General features: G+C 26.9%; 5 protein-coding genes across 5 annotated transcripts; 3 read left to right on the top strand and 2 right to left on the bottom strand.

Annotated features, from left to right (window-relative positions):
• Positions 1-3,245: 3,245 nt before the first annotated feature.
• On the bottom strand, positions 3,246-3,988 carry Bfra_004803 (uncharacterized protein; the record flags this gene model as incomplete). Its single annotated transcript, XM_037335197.1, has 6 exons — positions 3,246-3,374; positions 3,415-3,495; positions 3,551-3,578; positions 3,735-3,775; positions 3,856-3,876; positions 3,983-3,988. The coding sequence occupies 6 exons, from the start codon at positions 3,986-3,988 to the stop codon at positions 3,246-3,248; spliced, it is 306 nt and encodes a 101-aa protein (XP_037192292.1).
• Positions 3,989-6,181: 2,193 nt separating this feature from the next.
• On the bottom strand, positions 6,182-7,537 carry Bfra_004802 (putative enoyl- hydratase isomerase family protein; the record flags this gene model as incomplete). Its single annotated transcript, XM_037335196.1, has 1 exon — positions 6,182-7,537. The coding sequence occupies one exon, from the start codon at positions 7,535-7,537 to the stop codon at positions 6,182-6,184; it is 1,356 nt and encodes a 451-aa protein (XP_037192291.1).
• A 1,021-nt stretch (positions 7,538-8,558) lies between these two features.
• On the top strand, positions 8,559-10,497 carry Bfra_004801 (putative cytochrome p450 protein; the record flags this gene model as incomplete). Its single annotated transcript, XM_037335195.1, has 7 exons — positions 8,559-8,663; positions 8,719-8,771; positions 8,844-9,353; positions 9,419-9,610; positions 9,666-10,078; positions 10,167-10,272; positions 10,338-10,497. 7 exons carry the CDS (start codon positions 8,559-8,561, stop codon positions 10,495-10,497), a joined length of 1,539 nt encoding a protein of 512 aa, XP_037192290.1.
• A 1,404-nt stretch (positions 10,498-11,901) lies between these two features.
• Positions 11,902-12,669, top strand: Bfra_004800 (putative glycosyl protein; the record flags this gene model as incomplete). The annotated part of the gene is made up of 3 exons (XM_037335194.1): positions 11,902-12,009; positions 12,070-12,180; positions 12,631-12,669. Coding segments are annotated over 3 exons (258 nt in total), but the record flags the coding sequence as incomplete, so codon positions are not given.
• Positions 12,670-19,333: 6,664 nt separating this feature from the next.
• Bfra_004799 (uncharacterized protein) lies at positions 19,334-19,510 on the top strand (the record flags this gene model as incomplete). Its single annotated transcript, XM_037335193.1, has 1 exon — positions 19,334-19,510. One exon carries the CDS (start codon positions 19,334-19,336, stop codon positions 19,508-19,510), a length of 177 nt encoding a protein of 58 aa, XP_037192288.1.
• Positions 19,511-27,920: the final 8,410 nt, after the last annotated feature.

Below are 27,920 nucleotides of genomic sequence, written 5' to 3'. Positions count from 1 at the left end.
TCTGGGGTTTGGAATTAACTATATAATATATATTATAATGATTTGTTATATATATAGGTATTATAATTTCTAATAATTTCTTTAATTATTATTTTTATTTATAAGAAATAATTGATTTTCTATATTCTTATAAATATTCTTATAATTTCTTGATATTTATATATTAGTAATTTATATTGTTTTGTTATAAATTCTTTAATCATTTGGCTTGAAATATATACTTTTCCTTGAAAGTATATAGTATCATCTTTTATAATAAATTCTAATTTTATTATCTTATATATGTATATAGCTATAATATCTTTATTATAATATAATTAGATTTTGGTTCTAAAATAATTATCTTCCAATATATAAGTAATTGCAAATTGTAATATATTATAAACTAATGATTTATTTTCTTTTTTGAATATAATATATAATTCGTATGATTTATTCTTTTGATATTCTAGTTTTCAGCTGAAAATATCTATTTTAGTATTTTCTAATCTTTTAATATATAAAATTTCAAAATTATAATTAACTATAATCTCTAACTATCTAATCTATCATCTATTTAACTATTTTATTATAATAAAATAAACTAAGTTTTTGTAATCTATATATACTTATACTATATATTTTGATCCTTCTAAATAAACTTATTATTTTCTAAATGTATTAATTATTATTAGTAATTCCTTATTATATATTTTGTAATTCAATTTAGCTAATAATAGTTTTCAAGAATAGAATGTAATTAATTATTATTTCTTATTTTGGCCTAATTAATTCAAAACTATTTCTATAGTGAAATTTGAGGAGTTTGTTTCTATTATGATTTTTTTCTCTAAATCGAAAATCAATAATATTGGCTTTTCTACCATTACTTGTTTAAGCATATTAAATAACTTTTATACCTTAATAATCTATTCAAAGTTTTCTTAATCTTTTTTGATTAATATAATCAAAAATGTAGTAATTTCTAAATAATTTTTAATAAATCTTTTATAGAAATTGATGAATTTTAGAAAAGATTGTATTTCCTTGATTATAATTGGCTGCTTTCATTCAAGCATTGCCTTAACCTTATCCTTACTTATTTTAAGCCCTTGGCTTGATATAATGAATTCCAAGAATTCTGTTTTTGTGATATGGAATTCGCATTTACTTGATTTATATAGCAAATCAACCTTAATTAAACTTTCAAAAATATTACTAATATTCTTAATATATTAAATCTTATTATTTGAATATATTAGAATATTGTTTAAATAATATATATAATAAATATTTAGGTATTGTGATAATATATTATTTATAAGTTTTATAAAAATAGTTAATATATTAATTAATCTAAATAGTATAACTTAGTATTTGTATAGTCTATATCTAATTTTGAAAACAATTTTTCATTTTTTATCTTCCTTTATTCTAATCAAATAATAACTATTATATAAATCCATTTTGATAAATATTGTTGCTTCACTTAATTAATCTTTTAATTCTATAATTAATAAAAATGAATATTAATCCTTTTTTGTAAGCATATTAAGCTTTTTATAATCTATAATTAGTTTATTAAACCTATTTTTTTTGAATATCCATATAATTGGATTGGTTATTTGGGATACAAATTCTTTAATCTATTTTTTAACTAAATTATTATTAATATATTTTCTAAGCGTTTTTAGCTTATTTACTAATATTAAATAAATTGGGGTATGTATAGGTATTTTGTTTTTTTTTAATATTATTTTATGATCCTATGGCTTATGTTCTGGTAAAGCCTTATAAATCCTTGGTTTTTTGAAAATATATTTATATTTTTTGTATTATTCTAATATTATAGACTCTTTTGTTTTAATTATGATTTCCTGCTATATTATTAATTTCTATATTTATAAAAAAGGTGTACTAGCCTTTGTTTTTAATAAAGAACCCTGGACTGGGTGTTTTATATTGTTTGTATTGTTTGTATTCAATTTTTTTTGGTGTATATTATATTTTATAAATATTTTATATATATTTTTATGATTGTTCTTATATTAATCAAATATTACTATTTTTAATAACTAATTTATTATAAGATTATATACTCTTAATCATAATATCCCTAAAATAATCTATTATTGGTCTAATAGTATAACGTCAAATTGTATAACCTTTGAATATTAGATTATATTTATTTGTATTGATTGTATCTTCTATGAAATATTCTTATTAAATCCTATTAATTATTTATTAATTAACTGCAATTAATAAGATTTCTGTTTTTATTAAAATAAAACTCCTAGATATTTTGTAGTTTCTAATGTAATAAAATTTCCTATAATCTTTGAATTTATTATAACAGCTTGTATTTATCCATTTATCTTAATTTTATAATAAATTTGTTCTATTTATTCTATGATATTTAATTATAATATAACTTATTTATTTCTATTATTCTGAATAATTTTATTAGCAAATATTATTCATTAAGATTCCTTTTTTTCTAGATATATAATATTTGTTTTTGATTTTATTCTATTATCAAATAAGTCTTTTTATAGAGTATACCAATAAATCCCCCGGATAACTTTTATTATTATACCCATAACTAATAATAATAGTATAGCCTAAGTTTGAACATAATATTCTTTTTCGATTTTTTGATATAGAAATAAGTCCTTATTTTTATTCTACTTAAATATATATTGATAGAATATTTCCTATAATTCTTCTTTATTTGGCTATTAAAAATACTTTACACTAATTCTTTTTATGAAGAATATATTTGTGGTAATCCCAAATTATAGGATTTGGTGCTAATTGATGTATTTCATCTTGTATACTTCACCTTCCTTAGCATCTATTATACTAAAATTCTTATTGATAGTTCCTTTATCTATATCCTCAAATTTCCAAATATAACGGTTTTATTAATCAATTTCCTAAATTGACCATAATTCTCCTAACTATAGGTCTTTATTTACCCATAAAAAGTATTCAGCCTCCTTTTTTTCTTCAAACTCACTTTTATAAATTAATAATAATATAATTAGCTTTATTATACTTGCGATATATAATTGTAATATAAAAATAATATTAAATTGGCTTTTACCGAACTTACCCTTAAAATTGCTTTTTTTATTTTCTGTTTTTTTGTTTTGATATTTTATTATTCAATACCCTATTTTTTATATTCAAAGTATAAATTATTTTCTTATCTTTATTTCTTTTTTAATTATTATTTCTAAATATATAATATATAATATCTAACTTTATAAAATTCTTGTATCTCTATGAATTATAATATAATCTATTCTTATTCTTATGATAATATTTTTGTTTTTGATTTTCTTAGGGTTTATATAATCTTTGATTTTGTTAATATTTATAAAAATAATTATCTGATTTAATAAAATTCTGAATTAAATCGTTTAAATTTACACTCTCAACAAATCTTTTTAATTCCAATCTGATTTCTAATTTGAGTTTTTTATAATAATAACTCATAATAACAATATTATTCTATTTAATTATTTCTGTATATCTTTAGAATTTTGTAGTATATTTTAATACTAACCCTATTTACTTGAGATTGAAATTTTATTCTTTACTATTTCTAATTTATTAAAATTTCTAAAGATTCTATAAATCTCTATCTTAAAACCTTCAAAATTGTTAAAGATTGTTCGTATGAGTTGTATACAATTCTTATTGTCATACTCGAAATAATCTTGTAAATATAATTGAATTCATTTGCTTACTTTTTCTTATAAATAGAACACAACCCATACACTCTTAAATTCTATAACTATAAACTTATCTTTATTAAATCTAAAATAGATTTCTAATTATAAAAAAAAATATTAAATTCCTATTAATTACCTTGATATTTGTTTGATAAAACTATTTTAAAAGTTTCGTTAATAGTAATCTTTTTTAGAGCATTAGCTATCTCAATATTATTAATATTTGTTACTAATATAAACTAATTTGTAATAATATTTCTAACTACCATATTTAATAATAATTTATCGAATTAATACTTGAAATAAAAAAGGTGCTCAAAGTATTATGGAAACTGTTTTTAGGGTTATATAAAAATATTTAGAGATTTTTTGAAGTAATTTAGATTAAATTTCAAATAGAAATTTAATAAGGTTATAATTGATTATAATTCTTATAACTATAATAATAAAACTAATAATTATTCTTGAATATAAAGCTCTATATTATAATGAAATCTATTTCCTTATATAGACCTTTGTTTTCTATTATCCTATTAATCCTATTTACTAGGAGTAATAAAAGTAATAGGATTCTATTAATTCTATTGATAATAATCAATAGAATCGATAAAATAACCCATTATATAACACCTTTCTTATAACTTCCAATAATATTATTACTTATCTAATCTATACTTATTAAATAACCTGTAATAGATAATTATCCTATACCTCTCATAAGATAGATATTAATAAAAATAAATACCTATCTTTCTTAATTTACTAATTATTTGCTTAATTACTCTTATTTCTAATTATTTATTAATCTTATAGTTTCTATAATATTGTTTTTGTAGGTCACAATATTAAAGCTTGTCTTTATCTTATAATTCATATTGTGGTGCGGGTATCTCCATAACATGTTGTCGTTATAGGAAAATAATTGGAAAATTATTCATATTATATAATCACTCATCGTTATTCTTTAATAGAAGGATTATTCGGGGTTTCGAATACATATTAGAGATTTTAACGTCTTATCGAATTGATAGCTTCAGTGAGACTTATCCACCAATATGTATACTTAAAAGAAATAATAACTCAAATACAGCCTTAAATTTATAGTATATTGAAATCTATTCTTGATAATACGATTTCGCAAGAGTAAGCATTATCAGATTAAGAGAGAGCTTGATTGAACTATAGAACTATGTTAATATTGATACTACTCTCACCAGTTATACATTACAAATGTCTAAGATGTCGAAATTCCACCGCAGAAACTGATTAGTTTTGATATAATTTTAAGAAAGAACCTCCACCTGGGACTGCCTTTTAATTCATTGCTTCTTATTAATATTAATATCAGGTACTTTATAGTTATAAAATAATCGTAGGGTAATCAACCCCGTAAAGGTGATGTTTTTAGCTTTTTATAGGTGTAGAGCATAATACACTTTCCTATAGTAATAAAATCTGTGGTTAATAAAGTAATTCTTTTATAATTGCTATAAATTTTATAATATCTTTATTATATATTAAATAAATTGTTTTTAAAATATTAATATAATTAATCTAAATCTTTATATCTTATAAGATTTATTCTAATTAATAAAGTTTTAATAAAATTCTTGAATTTAAAAAGCTTTTAAGTTTTAATTTAAAATAATTATTTTCAGATTAAAATATTTATATATATTCAAATTAAATTGTTTTTTGTTTATTTAGTATATTCTATATTATATAATATAATGATAAAGTTTTTAATTAAAGAATAAATTGAAAGTGAATAATAAATAATAAGAATATTTCCTTTTAAACTTTTGGTTAATATTTTCTATTTATTTTTTAGTTTTTATATTTTTTTTTTTTCTTTTCTTTAACTTTAATTTACTTTTTTAATTTCCTCTTAATTTATATACTTACTCTTTTTCATTTATTTTATCTATAATTCTAATATTCAAAGATCTCGAAATTCCTAAGGTCTCTTAGAGCTCTTATTTCCTTTTTTTTTATCAAAATTCAATAATAAATGAGTTACAAAAAGAATCAATTTGATTTATTAATAATAAAAAGCTTTATTTATTAATAATAAAAAGCTTTATTTATTATTAATAAATATATATATCAATATTATAATATACGAAATAGAAATTTATATAGGGATTTATATTGAATTTATCTTCATCCAGAATATTAACTTTGCTACCACAGGGCTTGATGATAATTCCCATATTTCAAATTCAATTCGTATTTTTCAACTCTTGATACAAGTAAAGCATTTTCGTTCTCAGTCTAGCTACGACAAGGGCCTAATAATCTAATACTGCCTGTTATAAGGGCCAATCTAGGCATGTAATACCAAACAGATCTATTACATCAGATGGGTCAAAATTATTAGTGTATAAACATCCCGAACTGATACAGAACCCAACAATCCCAAGAAATGAAAACCATTAACTTTTATCCAGGAAATGTAAACTTTACACCTCTATCTTGACTGTATATTCATTCCATTGCTGATCCTCAAAGACGTCCATGGCCACCTCATCCAACGTAACAATAACCTCCCACCCCGAGTCCCTCACTGGCATCACCACAAACATACCATCACCAAACCCACCATGTAACAATCTCATGAGTTGATATTCCCCAATCGCAGGATGCCAATCATTTGGCATTACAAATCCTTTGTACGAAGTGGAAGTTATTCCCGTCGTCTTACCATGTATCGCGCCATAATAGTTAAGTGTTTTCGGATCCTTCAAACTTCCCATTACCGCAATTGCATTATCGATAAAACCGGCATCGACATCTCTAATACCTTGACGAATTGCGGCTGCCGCGAGTGATAGCCCTTCGGGTTTCAGGAGGTTTTCCACTAACAGAAATGGTGTACCTGTGAATATGACGGCATTGCCGACGAAATCGGATGGTAAAGGTGGATGTATTGTTCTTCGAAATTCAACAGGGAATGAGTATTGAACCATGTCAGCAGGAGTGATGATGCCTGCCTTGACACGAGCTTTAATCTTCTGTCGAAAAAGGAGTGCACAAACCGCGTCATGACTACTTATGAACGGACAATCGGGTGGTAAGCCCACGGAACAATCTAATTTCAGTTGATTCACAGACTCATTCTTGAGCCTGTACATTGTCGATGAAATAGAACCTTTTACTCTTGAAGCAAAATCAAAAGCTTCATTCAAAATCAAGAAAGCCGGCATCTTCGCAATGTCCGCTACGGAGCTCGACCTCGAAAGTCGAGAGCGATCCAACGCAGCTGGGATCATCTTCACTACCGGTCCACGATTATCACAAGTATATTGTGCCAAGTCTTGTATGACCCGTGTAATAACCACACCATCCATAGCAATATGTAAAATCGATATGCATAGCAAAAGACCACCTTCGATGAAATTTGCTTGAATCTTACAACAATCCCAATTATTTTCAAAGTCCACCATCTCAACAACGGAGCTCAGCTCATCATGCTTTAAAAGCTTGGATGAGAAATTCGCATCTTCCAATTCCTTGAAAGTCAAAGGTAGTTCTTTGATGATAAGTCTTGCCTGGCCGGGTGAGAATCTCCAAGTACCCGATGCACAGCTCACGCTATTGGCTAGTACGGAATACCGCTCTACAAGCATTTCCATTGCTTTGCATAAGGCTCGAACTGCTTCCGAGATGCTATGATTGTCATTTGTTGAGAAAATCAGGACTCTTCTTGAATAAATAGCGGGTAATGCTGAGTCAACTACTGAAGGTTCTTGTGCGACTTTTAAGGACGTAAATATATACTCTTCCGAGCAGTCGTTCGGCATTGACTTCGAAAGCATGATTAGAAAGTATTGCTGATGATGATTTTATGGAAGAAATGTGATGTTGAGGCTGATTTTCTCGAGGTGTACTGAATCATGAGTAGTATGTAATGAGATGATGTGAGCTGGGACCTACTTGAACCAACAAAATATGCCTTCTGGACCCTGGCTAATCAGGAGCAGCTCATCTACGCTCGGTCCGAAGGTACGCAACAAGACGGATGACGAATATATTGTCACACGAGCTGGGCCTCAACTAGAGTAGGAGAGCTATCATTGACGGGCCGAACCGCTTGTTGATTTCTTCTGCTAATGACCTGTTATCCATTGTCCATGAGGTGAAAGTCCTTCAGCTAAGAATCTTGCAACTTCCCTATGGAGGTTCAACGTGGACCAAAACCATGCTATTAATGATTAAACTGAAGCCTCCGATGATTTTCAATACATCCCTTAACGTCTCTCAATTGTAATTCTTCCCTGCTGTTTGCAAATTTCGAGAGATTTGTAATTAATTCATCCTTATCCGGTTGTTCATCGGTCGCCGGAGCCTTTATATTGTGGAGGTATTTACCTAAGCTCAAACTTTAATTTGACTTCTGCATGCAGGGGCTTGATTAAACTCTCATATTTGTTTCGGGTTTAGCGACCAATAATCACTTGTGTATGATGCCGCCCTACTTGATGGGTGTCTTCAGATAGGTTTCAGGAGGGTCCACTGGGCTCAGAATGAGGTGAAACGGACCTAGTTCAATCATACGATTTCGGGGGATCTAGTGGGGGTTACTGTTTAAAGTTGGCCCCACTAATCGCACTCTTCGCAAACGAAGATCGGAGACCGACTGATAATTAGCTGTTGAAAGTTTGATTGATTGCCTTGGAGTGCTGCAATTCTGAATAGTATTTGTGGTATCTGTAATGCTCTTTTCAAAACTCTTCGCTGATTGCCTCTTCCATGCATATGTATCCAACAATTCGCTACAAATATATATCTATAGTTGTGATAGTTTAGAAGACCTGCCAGCTCAAGACTTATCCAGCCATGGCGTCTAAACTGGTGAATTCAATACAAGACTTCGAATGGTCAGCAGTACCAGTTCCATCTATTCAACATGGAATTTTCACCATTTGCGGCATCTTGGTATTTGTGAGTGGAAGCTTACCATTGTGCTACTTCAAATACTCTAACCTTTTCTCCGTAGACAACCATCACTATAATCCTGATGAATGGTATCTACAACCTATACTTCCATCCGTATGTACCAAGAAGAGAAATCCCAATATCTAGGGGCTTCATAGAATCATACCTGCTAACATGATTAGATAGACTAGCCAAATATCCCGGTCCCAGACTATGGGCATTTACAAACTTCCCCAACAGTATTGGCCGAATTCAAGGCCTCATGTATCTCCGCCTGAAAAGCGCGCACGAAAAATACGGCCCAATTGTCCGTTCCGCCCCCAACGAGCTGTCATTCATCACACCCGAAGCATGGACAGATATCTATGCGAAAAAGCCCGGACGACCCGAAATGCCCAAAGGAAATTATGTTCCTCAACCAGGTACAGAGAGTCTTTTCGATCATCCAGTTCACGAGGAGCATCAACGAATTCGCAAGTCTCTCCGAAATGGATTTACCGAGAAAGCGCAACGGGAACAGGAACCACGAGTTAGGCGATTTATGGATCAGTTGATGAATAATTTGAAAGAGATTGCGAAAGATGGTGGGGTCACAGATATCGCGAAATGGAATTATTTGATCGCGTATGATATTGTTGCGGATTTGTGTTTTGGGGAAAATTTTAAGGGTGTGGAGAAGGGGGAGGATCATAAATGGTCAGTATCTGCCTAGTCCGTGTGTTTCTTTATTGTGTGACTTGTTGTACTGATATGCCGGATAGGATTGGCATTGGTATAAATACGTCCACTGCTTTTACAGTTTTCCACGAATCAAAGAGAATCTGGCCCTTCAATAAAATTTTAACTTATATTCCCTATCTGACCAAGGCCGTTTTGTTACGAATGCAACATGTATTCTTCTTGAATCAGCTATTGGAAAAAAGAAGAAAGGCTAAAGATACGGAACCAGATTTGTACGTCTTCATTCAATACCCCGATGATTTAACAATGAAAGTAACCATAAGCCAGCATGACCCACGCTTTACCCTACCTCGACCGACCCGGTGGCATCAACCTCAGCGAGCTCCAAAGAAGTCTGGAAATCGTCGTGACCGCCGCCTCAGACACCACCGCCACACTTCCTATCGGAGCTATATATCATCTTTGCAAAAATCCATCCATATACGCAAAACTCAAGCACGAGATACGAAGTAGTTTCAATTCTGAAGATGAAATCCAGATAAGTAGTGTTTTCGATAAACCATATTTATTGGCGGTTCTCAAAGAAGCTTTGAGAATGCATCCTCCCGTTCCGGGAAATCATCCAAGAAGAGTCGGGAAAGAAGGTGCGACTATTGCGGGGAATTATGTCCCCCCCAATACGTTGGTTTCGTTTCCGCATTGGGCGGGGTATCATTCGGAGAGGAATTGGAATAGGCCTGGTATGTAATAATGGGGATTGATGTTCTTTCTAAGATGTTGAAGAGGATTATTGAGATACGGAGAGCTAACTCTTGCATCGCTATCAAGATGACTTCGTACCCGAACGATGGATGGGTGCGCCTGAATTCGAAACGGATAATAGAGCTTGTTTCAAGCCTTTCAGTCATGGTCCCAGAGAGTGTATGGGACAAAAGTAAGCTATTACCCTCCATATAAATCCTCAATCAAGTAAAATAACTAACCAAACCCGCTAATTAGCGTCGCACATGCCGTCACCAGAGTTTTAATGGCTCGATACATCTACAACTTTGATTTTGAATTAGCTGATCCCGAGGATGGTTTAACAGATGGTGCTAGAGTAAGACTAGTCTGGTCGCATAAGCCGTTGCTCTTAAAAATTCGTTCTGTGGGGAAGTAGGCGAGATGATATGACTTGAAGGCATAAATTAGTTCACCTTTATCTTGGTTTGCTGTTTTGAATTGTAACTATTATTACTAATAGCTTACTAAGTTGTAATAGAAGGTAATTCAGCCCAGACTATAATACTAACTATTATTCTAAGGAATTTTTTGATGGTTATCAACCCTAATACTCATTTTTGATAGAAAGCTAATAATCAGTCAAAAAGCCCTCAATCGATTACCAATCCTATAGAATTCAATATAGATCTTTTCGAAAATCTGAAAAAAGAAATAAATAGAAATTCAATTAGATTATATTTATTTGAAAACTGAATTGAATTATTTTTTAAATTGATTGATTTATATTATTAATCCTAATACTATTTATTATTATAAATATTGTTTATAGGTTTTTTTTATATAAGGAAATAATATGTAATCTGTGTATTATAAATATTATTTATAAATTAATCCTAATCTTATTAAATCTATATATATAAAACTCAAAAGTATTATAATAAAATCAAAATAATTTAGGAATTATAATATAATTGATCCCTCAAGAACTTGTTTATTTAATAGAAATAAATATTGAATTTTATATATTGATTTGTTTGTAATATTAATATATACAAAGACCTATATATTTATATAAACATTTAAATAATTAATATAAAATTCTAATCAAATTATAAAAATAATTAAAGGAGTATATTAAAGAATATCTATTTCAATATAATTATATCTGTCGGAACACGTGAGCAAACCACGTGACAAACCACGTGTTTACCCCACCTCCACCTTTCAAGCGTAAGTGGGATAAAACCATATCTAGATATATATAGCTATCTACCCCCTTCGTACGAAGGGGGTAAGCAAGAATAACAATACCATTTAATCCCCTTACATATTATGTATATACACCTTATAAAGTCCATCCAACACTGATCAGTGATTGATTAGACTCAATCACAGAACGGCAAGGTCGAACCTAATGAGAAGAGATATCTTTCTGAGAAGACGAACAAAATCGTATTAGACTTAGTTTACATACGATTTGTGTGGAAGAACTAGAATACTACGTTCCCCATACTATCTTTTCGAATTATGTGCTAAGAAGAGATCCCTGACTACAGTTGTGTTTTCTTCAGGATAGTTTGATTTATATCGATTCTATCTGCGTCCATCACGCCCTCGTACATGCTATACGACAAATACGCTCGATACAATACGACATCGAACATTATTATTCAATATGGTTTTTCCAATACCTGAATCACTTCCGTATGAAGTGGATTCTACATTCTAGGGGAAACAATTGAATCTAAGTACAGAACTCATCGAATTTCAAATAAATACTGATATAACTATGTGGCTCGTTAACTCGCAATTCAGACGATATAAAGAACAAAGATTATAGAACGAATTTCAGGAATGGTACAAAGGATGGACTGAGGCTACATTCAAAATCGCACATCACAAAGCCCTTAAACTTATCCGAATTCAACTTATCGTCCACGGATTTCAAGTCCGATAAGCTAAAGGAAATCTGAGTTATGCAAAAGTCCTTTCTGAAATCATTCCAAAGGAAACGTTCCCCGAATGTACGAAAGATATTGAAAAAGAAGCTCAAGAACTCAGTAAAGAATATGCGGATATATACGAAATCATTGTACCAAAGAAATCAACCCAAATCCAAGTATCACATATATTAGATTCTTTTAATACAATTAGATAAGATGAATAACAACAAAGAATTCAAAGCCAACCTCCTTCTGATTTTATACTATTAGATTGTTCAATAAGACAAAATACATTTAATATAGAATACGGACGAAATCTTCTCCCAGATTTGATGAAAGTATATAATAATAGTGAATTCAAATATAATGGTGAAAAATACGACTTCTTAGAGAAAAAGCTTCAAATATTTTATGAACTTTATAGAAAAATCGGAATTAATTAAAACGAATATAAATCAGCTTTTTTAACAATACTTTAAGGCTTTGTATTATTATTTTATTTTAATAAAATCAGTAATAGAAATCTGAAATTCAAAAAAATAATTATACTTATGAAAATATATTTCGAAATAAAAGAAAGATATCAGAAATATCTCATTGAATGGTGTAATACAATATTTCCATAGGTTATACGAAAATACTCTGATAAGATATTTTCGAAATAATTAGAAAAGCTTTTCGATACTCTTTGTACACTATAACATGGACTGATAGATTTATATCAATCAAAATTGATGCTAAGAGATCAAACAATAAATGCTTATCACAATATTCCTGAGTGCAATATTATACTATTACGCCCTGCTGTGTTATATAAAGGCCTTTATACTAATCTTTGAAATGCTATTGGTTAAACTGAGTGAATGCGAATAATAAATATTTATATAGTAAACTCAATAATTAATAACCTGTTTGGCATGGAAATATACTGGATGGATTGTATATATAAAGGTTGAGGCTTATATCAAACTCGAGGATAATATCAAGGTTAATCAAAGGGAAGATTCACCCCCTCTCATAACTATTTATTAGCAAATTCAATAAAAAGACCCTAATATTTCTAAATAATATTATGTATATCAATATAAAAATGCTTTATATACAAGTAATTAGGATATTGATTAATAAATTATATGAACGAGGAACAAAAGTCGAAATTCAGTTAATATATGGTAGAGTAAAAAATAAATAAAGAAATATTCGAATAATATCTCCTGAGATATAAGGATAAACCAAATCTCGAATATAAAAAGAATAAAATATTAGATAAGAATGAAAATTCTAAATATTTATAAACTAAATCTTCAAATAACCAATTAATTTAATTCAAAATATACTTTACTAAAATAGGATGTATTAATGGCATGTATATAGTAGAGCTTTTTAAAAGGCAATTCTTAATGCATATATACCTACAAAGCAATTAATTTAATTAATTATACAAAAAGATTAATGATATAAGCGAAATATTTCAATTTCAAGATTGATATTCAGCAAATATATTTCAAAGAATCATTCTAGATACAGGAGTATTAGGAATATCAATAGCAGGAGAATTTCAAGTCCAAGTATTAGAAAGGGAGAAAGGCATTATATGTACAAAAGGGGCTGAATATAATATCAAATTCGGAAAAGGCTTAATACAATTACAAGATGATATTACTGTCCAAATACCACTTGAAAGTGTTACCTTTTTCATCATACCAACAAATATTTCATTTCTTATGTATTTGTAGGATATAGATTGTTTACAGGTTATTCTTGATAATCTAGTAAATGTGCTAAAATAAGATAATAAGACAATTCCTATTATACACAAATGGGGATACTCTTTTATACTACTCGATTAAATAGAAAAAATTGTTACATACAATCATTTAACAGAAATTGAATTTTGACAAATATATCAAAGATTCGGACACCTCTTTATACAAAAACTCATCAATATACTCAATTGTGCAGGATATATAGATATCGACTCTCAAACGATTGAGAAACTCAACAAAATATATAAACATTGCCAACTTCATACAAAATCCCCTGGACAATTCAAATTCACAATTAAAGACAACATCGAATTCAATTATTCAATCATTCTGGATGTATTTTATATTAAAGGAAAACCAGTTCTTTATATTATTAATAAAGCTACTGCATATAACACTGTAGCATTCGTACGTGACATGAGCACAAAGACAATTTGAAATATAATTCGAAAATATTGGATTGATATATATTTTGGTCCATTAGATCATATGTTACACAATACTGGTACAAACTTTGCATCAATTGAATTTCAGCAAAATGCAAAAGCATTACAAATTGATATTTGTGAAGTCCCTATAGAGGCTTATAATGCAATTAGCAAAGTCGAAAGATTTCATACACTTATACAACGTGTGTACAAAATATTCAAAGAAGAATTGAAAAACGAAAACCTCGAAAAAGAAGTAATTCTGCAAATGGTAGTCAAAGTAGTAAACAATACTACAAAACCAAATAGTCTCGTCCCAACCCTTTTTGTATATAGAGCATATCCTCGTATGACCTCATACGACCCATTATCCCAATCAATTTTGAAACGAGCAGAAGTATATCGATATGTAATGAAAGAGATTCGAGAGATTCATGCAAAACGTGCAGTACAAGATTCACTTGTTATTAGGAATGGCCCAAGTATATACAAAACTCTAAACCTACCTCTAAATTCGTTAGTACAAGTATGGAGAGAAAAGAAAGGCTGGATAGGACCCTATAGATTGATTGCAATTACAAATCAAAATTGTACAGTCGATCTCCCCCATGGCCCTACAGAATTTCGTACGACAGTAGTAAAACCATTTTATAAGGATATATACGAAAAACCATCTTTAATAGAAACATTATCATCGAATTCACTCCCAATAAACTCTTCATCCCCACCAAGTCAACAATAGGAGAATAAGGAACCCAAGAAAAGACATACACGAGCTAATACAGAAAAAGAGAAAACAATTATATTTACACCTCGTACATCATTTCAAATCGAAATTCCAAGAATATTACCCCCTCAGAATATTTAAGAGATAAATAATGAATACAATCAACTTATTGCTGTAATATGAAACAATCGAAATCTATCAAAAGTTTTTATTACAAAGAAAGAGTAAGAGGCATTAGATCTTGTAATTGATCTTCGTACAAAAGGTATTATCAAAACAGAAGATCAACTATTTAAAGTTTTATAAACACAAGAAATTGATAGTCTAATTATAAGAGATATCTTCGAATTCGTTAAATATAATCCCCTCATATACACTAAAAGACTCTTCAATTTATATCTTATAAATAAAATCAAAGGACATACAACAAATTCCCTGTACGAAAAGTCACGCCTAGTTATTCAAGTATATAACAATTCCAGAAAAGAGATAATTTTGACATAAGCACCCATAATCCAAAGATTAAGCCAAAGGATTATTATAGCTTTAGCTCTAATATTAGAACTAATGGGTATCAAGCTTATAATACAAGATGTCATATAAGCATATGTATAATCAAAAATATCCCTAAATCGAATCGTACTAGTAAACTTATCAAAAGAGTTTCGAGAAAAGTATGCAAAAGATACGATCATGATAGTTAAAAAACCATTGTACAATATTGCAAAAGTAGGAATACATTGGTGGACAATGTATTGGAAATATTATCAAAAGAAACTGAATATAATCACATTATTATATGACCCCTGCTTGCTAATCTCGAATTCAAAGAATGTACAATTTGGAATTATAGGAATACAGACGGACGATACTTTTATTCTTACAGATTAGTAATTTCTGGACCTAGAAAATAAAGAATTGATACATGTAGATATCAAAGCTAAACCAGGAGAGTGCCTTATAGACGATACCTCGCTGATCTTTAATGAATGCATTATATGACATATGAACAAAGGCCTTATACTTATACAAAAAGGTTAAGAAAAGAAAATCGGAAAAATCAACAATTCAGAGTAATATTGTGAATAGAGAGTTTGAGGAGCATATATTACTATAATTTGTTAACCGGAAGTATTGTACAATCTATCAACCACTGCACAACATCAAGATCCATTGGATGAAAACATCAAATTACTTAATAAAAGATTAGATTGGCAAATGTTAAACCTAAATCGAGGATTTTGCTTTATTTTTTTTGAAAAAGATCATATAAAGCTATTTATTTTCGTTGATGGATCTTTTACCAATAACAAGGATTTAAGCAGTCAAATAGGATTCATTATTATATTTGCTAATGAGGATATATCGGATGAAAATACCTTCGAGCTAAAAGGCAATATTATTTATTATAATAATACAAAAAGCAAAAGAGTTATACACAGTGTACTAGCATCTGAAATATATGGAATAATAGCAGAAGTAGATATTGGTCTTGTAATACAATCTATTTTACAAATCATTACCTCGCAACTTGATATTCCTGATATTCTAGTTATTGTATGTATAAATTCATATTCTTTGTATGAATACCTTATTAAATTAAATATTACGAAAGAGAAAAGACTAATGATCGATATTATGGCACTTCGTTAATTATACAAATGAAGAAAATTGACAAAAGTGAGATGGATCAATGGACTTAATAATATTACAAATGCAATAACGAAGGCAAATCCGAATAAAGTATTAGAAAAGTTTGTTAACACCAATACACTTGTTGTACATATAGAGGGATGGGTGAAACGAGAGATTTGTACAAAGATCAACTAGACCTACGTATAAACTAAAGTGACAATTGGGATATGGCGTTAATGATATTTCGTTTTTTTTTTCTTATTATTTTATATTGTTTTGAAGAAGTTTTCAATAAATACTTCTATTTCCATTTCTTATTCTACAAAAGACAAAAATATCCCAAATATTGTACAAAGCAAAAGATGTGTACGAATCAATTAACAACAAGAGGCTCATCTGTGGAACCAAAACCAAGCAAAAAAGGCTTTTTCGCTGAAGAAGAAGGAGTAGGACTCCGATCAGGAGAAAAACGAGGAGGAGGCAAAGGATTGCATCTACCGCCAACAGGACCAGCATGTGGACAATCGGATTGTACACACCGAATTCCATGATCTCTTTATTTGCAATTCCTATAGCTATTGCCAAAATAACCCTGTACGCAACAACAATCCAGAAAAGACGATAATCTGCAACAACGATATTCTCCATAAAACCTTTCAATAAAAACCCCCCAACTTTGTATTAATAGGTTATTTATATATGAAGCCCGTATTGATCTGATTTGGGCAGGTGTAATCCGATTACGAACGAAAGGAACGGGATTTCCCGGCATAGTCAAAAGAGCGAGCTGAAGAGCATTGTGACAATAAGGAGCTAGCTCCCTCCCATCAATCGGAAGAACGAGATTCTGATTATGCTGTGCTGCTGCATTTGCTGCATTGTACAATTGGAGAGCTCTATTCGTACGAAGGTTAGCATGTTATGTACAATGCTAGTCTTGTAGTAAGTATGGGGTAAATTTCGATACAAGTGATTGCTTTCTCGGCAGTGGTAAGACATATATTTCAATTGATTGGTAAAATTCGATTTTTCTATAGTTTCAAAGGTGTTAGCATTGATTCGAAACCTGGCACATTATCCGAAATGGCTGAAGATCATCTACGATATAAAACCTTAATGGATTTAATGGATTTTGATGGGTTTTAGTACGGCGTTTTGATTGATTTGAATCAGATTCTCTATACTCATTTGATAAATCTATGGGTATAAGGTTTGGACTAACTGACATGATGACTGCCTGTCACGAGTTCCAAATTGATAATAGGATTCGTACGAACGCACTTCGTACGAAAAAGAAAAAGTAAAGCCTGTGTCGGAACACGTGAGCAAACCACGTGACAAACCACGTGTTTACCCCACCTCCACCTTTCAAGCGTAAGTGGGATAAAACCATATCTAGATATATATAGCTATCTACCCCCTTCGTACGAAGGGGGTAAGCAAGAATAACAATACCATTTAATCCCCTTACATATTATGTATATACACCTTATAAAGTCCATCCAACAATATCAATATATAGTTATTTAATAATAGTTTAGCTTTTTAGTTTATTATTTTTGTTTTAAATGGGTATCAATATTATAGTTGCTAATTCAAAATCTATAGATAGAATATTACTAAGTAGTATTATAACAAAATTTATAATTAAAAGAGAATAGTAAATAAGAAAATATTTCAATTAATTAAATTACAATATTGATTTGAAATAAAGAGAAAAAAGTTTTGGATTGTTAATGAAATTAAAAGACAAAAATAGAAGTATTAAGTAAATTGAACTATGATATATAACATAAAAAAAGAAATCGATAATTTAGATAATAATAATAATAATAATAAGAAAAGCGAAAATAATTAGGATAATATTAAAAATTAGATTATTTAAAATATCGAAAAATAAAAAGGCAAGATATAAAAGTGGCAATTGTAAATATTAAAAGAGGTGCTTGTTGTTGAAATCGATTTGTAATTATAGTATATCAAATAGAATAAAATATTAAGTTAATTCAAATATAATTTAATTGAAATATTCTATTATATTTATATACCTAATCCAGAAAAGCTACAATTAAAGTAATTATTGTATATATAAAATCAAATTTTAAAACATTATTTGAATATATTGGAAGTGATAAATTATAAGGATATATTGAAATAGTAAGTATTTCCTAAAAATAAAACTGTGGATTAATATCTATTTGAAATATTATAAAATATTAAAAGTATTAATAAATATAGTTGGATTTTTGTATATTTTATTTGTTATATAATATATATAGTGTTATTAGAGAATTATATAAATAAAACAAATATATTAAAATTGTTTTTAAAGATTTAAATATTATTATTCAACTATTATATCAAATTTGATTATGATTATAAAAACTGAAATGAAATATATTAATATGTAATAGAAATGTATTCAAAGAATTCGGAACAAATTAAATAAAAATATCCTTACAGATAATGAGACCAAAGATTGATTATTGATTAATATATTAATGTATTTATATATATTAATAGTAATATAGGATATTAGCCAAATTAGATTATATTATTTATTTATAATATATTATTTAGTAATTCAAAAAGTTAATAAATAAAGTCAATTATTATAATCTATATTTTATTATATATTTATCAATTTTAGTGATTCAAATAGGGATTCTTATACATCACACCTGCGAGCTTAGATCGTACTAAGCCGTATCTTCTGACTATATAAGCTTTAGTATTAGATATAGCTATAATTGTTGTTAGTGGTGTGAGCACTATGGCAATTATTCCTATAAGAGTACCGATTGCAACCAATCCCCAATACACCCACAACCGATCACTATTCTCACCCTTACCATTCAATTACAGTAGTACAAGCGTTTATAACGTAGGAGCTACGAGAGCTGCTATATCAAGCTTGTTGGCAACAAGAAGATTTTTTATTACAGTTTAACTTAATACTTTTGATAAGCAAACGCAACTTAAACATAAGATTTATAAAATATTTGAAGTAATGCTTTATTAATTTGAAATTAATAGTATATTAAAAAAAGCAGTTTTTAATAAAGAAGTATGTAATATAGTAATAAATAATATTAAAATTAGATTATCACAAAATAAGATACAATCTATAGCTGAAAATAAGAATAGTAATAATCTAAACCGCACTTATACGGATATCACAAAAACCCCGAAAAATTCGAGTGTGTTTACAAATACAATTGTGTGTATGTAAGGGTAGGCCAATAAGTGGAGATTGGTTAAACTCCGGAAAATTAAAGTGGATACCTGTCTACTAGCAGCAGGAATTGCTACACTAACAATAAGCCACCCGAATACCTATATATTAAGAAAAATGATTAATAAGGTTATTCCTAATTTGAAAAATATTAATATTATAACTATTATTCTTACAACTACTAAATAGGTAATACACATTGTTAATAGTATTATATATAATAAACTTTTTGAAGCCGAGAATGCGGAAAAAATTAAAAAGATTTTAAATTATAATAATCTGAAACAATCTATAATCTGGTATTGCTATATGCTAGAGGGGGTTCCAATCTCTCTTTATAGTTTAAATGGAGATAGAATACTAGTTATTAAGGAAATAGTAGCTAAAAAAATATCAATATAAATAGGTACCCCTTTAATCGATTATCAAATTATTATTCGAATAGCTGATTTTTATGAGTAGATCTAGATTATTAATCTACCGAGAAAAGTTTTTTCTTTTAAGCTTTTTGATTATATTAAATGGGTTTAGTATATTAAGTTAAAGTAGTATATTATTTATTATAATTCAGAATACTAGGGTTTTTATAATTTAGTGATATGTAAGAGTATTCTAAGATGTAATAATTGCGGTGTGCTATAAACGAATTATATAGGCCCTTTTGAGTCAGAGTGTATTGCTAGAACTGAATGTACCAATTGTATAGGATTGTATCTGACTGGGCATAGTGTTTACTTTATAGTGTTATGCCAAATCAATAAAAGAATTATATATTTTATAAAATCCGAGGTTTACGAGATTAAGAAATATAGTTGAAAAATTTGGTTAATAGCTGAATTTATAATTAACAAGATTACTATTTTTACTTTGATTGTGTAATAAAATATTACTATAAAAATATTCTTTTCTATTTATAGAGAATATATTATTATTTATAAAAACCTAAACAATTTTCAATATACTCCCTAAAACTTCTTTTTACCTAATAATTTATTTGATAATTTTAATTACTTTAAAAGGAAGTACTCAAACGAAGGTAGTTTAAATAAAAAAGTATTCTTTAATGTTGTTTTATTGTAGTATACTGGTATGGATATTGATATTGATTTGAATGAATAACTATTTCTCTTGATATTATGATACTAGCTACTAAATGGCTGTAGTCTGATCTATATGAATTGGTTGGGTGAATGTATAGAAGAAGACAGGAGTATATATTGTAATATTGCAAATGGTATATGAACAAGATTTGGAGGTTTTATGTATATAGAAATCCTTTATATATCTTAAATCTCAAACCCAGAACTATCCGGGGTATAATCTTTTTGTGTTAATAAACAATTGGGATAGTCTAAATGGCTTCGAAAGAGAAAGTGAGAGATTAAGAATAATAATGTATATATATAAAAGCAAGTGGCTTTATACTTAACAAAAATATGTTCAATCATACTAGAATCTTTTTTAAATAGAAATGAATGGTGTATAAATTATTAATATATATTAATAATTGGGTATTAAGGAGATAGTAAACTTAATAGTTTCTATAGCATTCCCTAATTACATAATAGTAAATAACAATTTTAATATCAAATATAATCTATTTAAATTTAGTATAACTTTAGCTAACTAAAAAGCTCTCCTTACAGAATAATCCCTTTCAAATGAAATAAACTTTATTAGGACCCTAAAAATCTTTATTTATAAAGCAAATCATATAATCAATTTGACCTTCTCTAATATCCCCTTCACTAATATTATTATTAATAATAATTTGAAAAGCGGCTTCAATCACAAAATACAAATAATTATAATTCTAAATCTTATTTTATCTATTACCAAATCCTTTGATTATATAATCAGCAAGAAAAGTCTTTCAATTTTTCAGGGGATTATAAAGAATAGGATTCCTCACTTTTCAAATCCAATAAATATATCTATTAAGTAGGTTAATAAATTAATAAGAATACTAGATTTTTTATTTAAATCAACAATTCGCTTAGCAAAAAAGGAAAAAGATACCTCTAATCACTCTACCCCTTAATAAACAAATGAATATAGAATAGCATATCAAAATTATAGAACAATTAGAACTAAAAACACCAACCAAGCAGAATACTAACAACGAAAATTGATAATTATAATCAGAAAAGCGAAATACCAATACTAATATAATATTATTAATAAAATAAACTATAATAAAGATTTATACAAAGTAATCAGCTAACACAAATGTTGGTTTGAGAAGGATACGGAAGACGTAGTACCTACGAATGTAGGTCCTAAATGTCTATGTTGTATTCTGTCTAAAGAGCTAGCTATGTACAGGAAGTAGTAGGTCTTATATAGACCTACTGAAAGAGCTAGTCTCTTTCGCTTTCGCTTAGGGCTTGTAATACAGTAGCTAATGAATTGAAACTATTCACTGTATGATCAACATTCATACAACAAACTTGTTGTCAACCTTAAAGTATCATCTCTGATTATTAATAATATAATAATTAAAAATATTACTAAAAAGGTTTAGATTCTACAAAAGAAGATTTTCAAACACTTTGATAATAGTAATGATTTTATAATGAACCTACTCCAACCAAGCCATATACCCAATAAATTCCTATAATATACAAAAATATTCTTCGAAAAAATAGAAAAAAATATTATAGAAATTTCAAGTATCTTACTAAAATCTGATTAGATTATTATCTATTTTCTAAAAGTTTATTAAAACTTTATTAAATTAGTAATTGCTAGGATTTTCAATTGATATCTATAACTAAATTATTTCCCAAATAAATAAAAACATATAAAAATAATAATAATTTCTAAGATTAAAAAAAAAAATAAATCGTTAGTACAATCCTAACAACCAATAACTCTATTTTTATACATCTCAAAGAATCTGGAATATATAATTACTTAATGTATCTTATAAATTATAATGATAATAGATATATTCAACCCCCAACACAGAGGAGTGCTCCCCAAGCGAATAATAATAGATCTAATTATTTTGTTTGTACATAATATTAAAGAAACCTTTATTCATAAATAAGAAATTATAATGGTTACATTGAATATACAAGGTGTGTTTAATATATTTCTACTAAATAGATTATTAAAATATATATATTAATAAAAATAATCCCACTCCCTCCTGTAATTAGTTCAAGCCTTTTTGAGTAATTGTTTAATAAAAGTTCAATTAGAAAATGTAATTATGGAGTATAATCACATTAAATACAGCACTCCATAAGGCTTTTTGTTTTTATTTATATTATACATTCTATATCTCACTAAGCTTTTGAATTAAAATATTAAGCTATGCTTTAGATATACTAACAATATTTGTATCTATTGTGTATTTAAGAATGTACATAAAAATATTAATTTCCTTAAATATAATTTTCATTAAATCTTTTAATGGAATAAACAAAATTATATAATATTTATACTAGAAAAACTAGAAATAATATACCTTTTTTAAAGAAAAGAGGTGTATACTCTATATTTGAAGGTAAATAATAAGATAATAATTTGTTTAATCAGTGAAACAGATAATAAAGCTATTTAGCCAGTCCTATACTAATTAGGAGTCTAATTTGATCAGAAACTCTCCTTCAAAAGACATATAGCTAAATAAGAAATAAAAGCTTGCAAAATCGCAAGGCATATTAAAAGGCTTGTGCAGATATGTTACAGCCCATCAGCTGTAGTACTACACAAAGTAGTAATTATTTGTGTTTTATTTTTTGTTCTTTATAGATTTGAGGTATAATACACAAACCGAATAAAACCAAATCAGGCAGGGAGGGTTGTTTGTAATATAATAATAAGTATAAGACTGGGTAATTATATTATTAAGATTAATTGAGTGATTATTTTAATTACAAAAAAAATTCTACTCATTTAATATATAATTTCAATTATTATAATTCTAAAAGATTCTGGATTATTGTTTAATGAGTTAGCACTTGAATAAACATAAATAAGATTCGTATTCCAACTCCATAAGGTAAACGAAAACTATTTATTGGTGATTTATCTAACGCAAACATCTCAATGTAGAATGGATAATATTAATCTCCATAGATTAACTAGATTAATCCTAAAAGTATTGAGATTAGTAATCTCTCTGCTACACTTTTTTGTAGGGAGTTATATCAACCCTATAGGAGATGTAAAAAAAAAAGTAGTTATACATAAATTCATGTAATAATGAAATAGTTTGCTTGATAGCCATATTATAATCTTTTTGGATAACATTGAATAATATTATTAAGAATAAAAGATAATTGGTTACAATTACACGATCTATTGGGAACAATTTCTAATAATATTTGAATATAAAATAATCAATCTACTCTTGTATGTTTTCGATGTTGAGGTAATAGATGCTTTAAAAGGATTGGAGTATGTTATTTAACTAAAGCTGGCTGGGTAGATTATTATATACATCAATAGCATCTTAATTATCTAATATATTAGAAGTAATACCTCTGATTTATTTTAATAAACGTTTTTATATTGTTATAAGATTATGAGGAATAGATAAATAATGATTCAATGATCGTTTGGATATACTAAAATCCTTAGAAACAAAAAGACTAATTAGCTTACTAATCTAGGTACTTATAATAGTTGTATTGAAAATAATAACTCATTGCTTTTTATTATTAATAATATAAGCTCAACAATCAGAACCCTTAAACAAAAAATAAAATAGAAATAATAAAAGCAAAATAAGATTATTTTTGCTGATTAATATTATTACTAGTATTTCAACTATCAAATCAAGGAATCTAAGAAATTTGCCTTCCCCTACCCTATTTTTCAATAATTAGTAATACTCAGGACTGAACACAAGGATTTTGTATTCTACTACTAACACTTTCAATATAACAACATTATTTCAAAATACTTTTATAAATATAGCAAAAAGTCTAAACACCTTATATTCTATTAATATTCTTATATCTAATTCAATAATTAACTAAATAAATCTAATTTAATCCCACAAAATATAAAAAATATAATCAATTACCTCTTTTTTCTTTTAAAAACTTTAATAGATTTTGTAATTTTTCTAGTGATCATTAATTACTTCAAGTAATTATATTTAGTTTTTTTGGAAATCCTTTGATTTTTTATTTTCATATTTGCCAACTAAAACTACACCCCCTATCTAAAGTTGCTTTCCTTCCTTTCTACCACCGCACACAAATTACACCAAACAAAAACTAACAATATAAAACTCTATAACCAATCTCAAACCTAAACTACCCAATATAAAATAAATTAAATAATATTAATATTATAAGTGGAAAATAAATAATAAAAGCACGTACAACACCTCTAACCACTTTTTTTTTAGTTTACATTATAGTTATAAAAAAACGGAATGTATGGTTATACTGACACCCCCGCTAGTATAATTTATTCTTAGTACTCCCTGGGAGGTTATGACGAGCCCCTGCGGCTTGCCCCCTGGATGTAAATTAAAATAAATAAATAAATAAATAAATTATATATTTATTTTAATTAGTATACTATAAATCAATTAATTGATTATATTAGAAATAATTATTCTATACAAGTTATAATCGGAATTATAGTTATATAATAAAGTTAATATTGATTTTGTATATAACCAAATTTATTAATTATAAGTATTATATTTATATAAAAACTTATTTTTATTTATATCTAATATTTTAATGTAATTAATTATAGAAAAAAAGTTTAATAAAATATATTAATTACTATTTAATATTTATTAATTAAATAATAAGCAAATAATCAATTACTTAGATTAGTCAATTATATTAATTAAAATTGAAAAAATATGTTATACATTGATTGAAAAATTATAAATATTAATAAATATCTTAATATTTAATTCCCTAATACCCCCAATTGATTTAAGTTGTATTATTAATAGTATAGTATGGAGCTAAGTATTTTGGTAACAAAATTTCAATTTCATTATTTATATTTAGAATTAGAATTAGATTAGTGGAAATTATAAATTTTTGTTAGAGTAAATATAAAGAAAAAAGAGAATATAAAGATTATTATAGATTAATTCTATAATCAAAAAGGTTAAATAAATGAATTCCCAAGTTATATTATATTTAATTAAGGAATATTAGTTTCTACAAAAATTAATAATATATATATATATTATTGGTATATTTATCTATTTTATTTATGAATATAATAATTTATTAGATTAGGGGGTTAATTAGTATATGGATCTGAATTAGAATCTATTAAAATAAGTAATAGTATATATTTGGTATGTAATATATATATTATTAATGGATAGATATATTTTTTAATTATATATGATAAGGTGTGTAAGAGACAAGGGAATATTGAGTATATTATATAGTATTTATTAAATAAGATTAGCCAAATTATGGTCCAATATTTAATGTAGGTTTAGCTATTTATTCGAATATTAGATTATCAGAAATTAAAATATTTATTTGAGAATTTGTAAGAATTATAGGTTAGTAAAGAATTAAATCAAGTATTAGGAAATACTATCCAAAAGTATTTAGAAATATACTTAAAAGTATTCGAATAAAAGTATACCATCATTAAAATTGTTATCCAATATTTGATAAAAACTAATAAAACATAAAAGAAGAAACATGAAAATCCCAAGAATAAAAGTAACAAATTTGCTAAAAGAAATAATAATAAGAAATTAGAGTTGAATATATTTCGATATATTATAATTCAATAGATTTGATTTTATTAGTTAGATAAAGGAAATTATAGGTATCAAATATTTTATTGATATATAGTTGATATAGGTATAAATAGTCTGGGTATAGATAAAGAGTTGTATAAACTTATTATATTATTAATAAAATATTTTTGTATTAATTAAAGTCTGAATTAATTATAGTATATAAGTAAGTATTTATAGTATAGTATAAATTATAGAAATTGAGTAGTTATAATATAAATAATTACAATAATAATTATATTAGAAAGGCTAATTATCAATATAATACTAGCTAGTAGTTAAATAATTGGATTATTAAAAAAAGATGGATTAAGTTATTCAATTCTGTAATAATTAGATTATAGTGAATATATTATAATCCTTAAGCTATATTATAATTTGAAGAATAAATATTTGTATTGTAATTAGTCTATTATTTGTTTATAATATAGTTATTAATTATTATATTATTTATTAGTAGTAATAAATCAGTATTGTTTTTTTTAATAATTATGATAACTAAACAATAGATAGTAATTATTGTTATATTATTTGCTATATTGATTAATAATATTATTGAGTATAAATAAATGGTTAGGTTAGATTATATAGAATAGATTTATGAAATATCTGGATATGGATTGTTATAATTGATTATAATTAGTGTTAATCAGGTTATTCAGAAACCATTTTTATATTATATTAAAGAATTAAAATTGGAAGAATAGTTGGTTTATATATTTTTTGATAAGGTTTATATTATATTTATTAATATATTATATTATAAGTAATTGCAAGATTTATGGATATTATAATATTTGGATTATCTATTTACTAAATTAATAATCATTTTAATTATAGATTTAGAAAATATATTATAAGAGTAGTTATATATTAATAATATATAGATATTCTAATGGAATATTATATAGAAGATTATTCAATATTAAATAAGGGATAGCAAGTATATTGTTTTATCTGAAATCGCTATTGTATATATTCAACAAATCTATTTGAATATAAATAAGAGAAAGGTAATATATATATAAAGTTATAAAATGGGATAAGTTATTAATAATATATTAGCATATTTATTTTATTGGGCTTAAGTAGAATCAAAGGGAGAGGTGTTATAATAGTAAATTCAGGAATTTAGCGAATGAATTATGGTTATTAGAGTATTAAAAACCAAGATTAATATTAAGAGAATTATTTATATAATCTACATCGGATAACCATATGGATTAACCAGTTTTATATAGCAATTCAAACACAGAAAACGAAATAGCAAGGTTAGTGAATCAATTATTATTACCCGGTTTTTAGGGTTAGGGTTAGGGTTAGGGTTAGGGTTAGGGTTAGGGTTAGGGTTAGGGTTAGGGTTAGTTA

Source organism: Botrytis fragariae, assembly GCF_013461495.1.
Source record: "Botrytis fragariae strain BVB16 chromosome Unknown tig00000054, whole genome shotgun sequence".
Classification (NCBI taxonomy): Eukaryota; Fungi; Ascomycota; class Leotiomycetes; order Helotiales; family Sclerotiniaceae; genus Botrytis; species Botrytis fragariae.
This window is presented reverse-complemented; position numbering and strand designations above follow the sequence as displayed.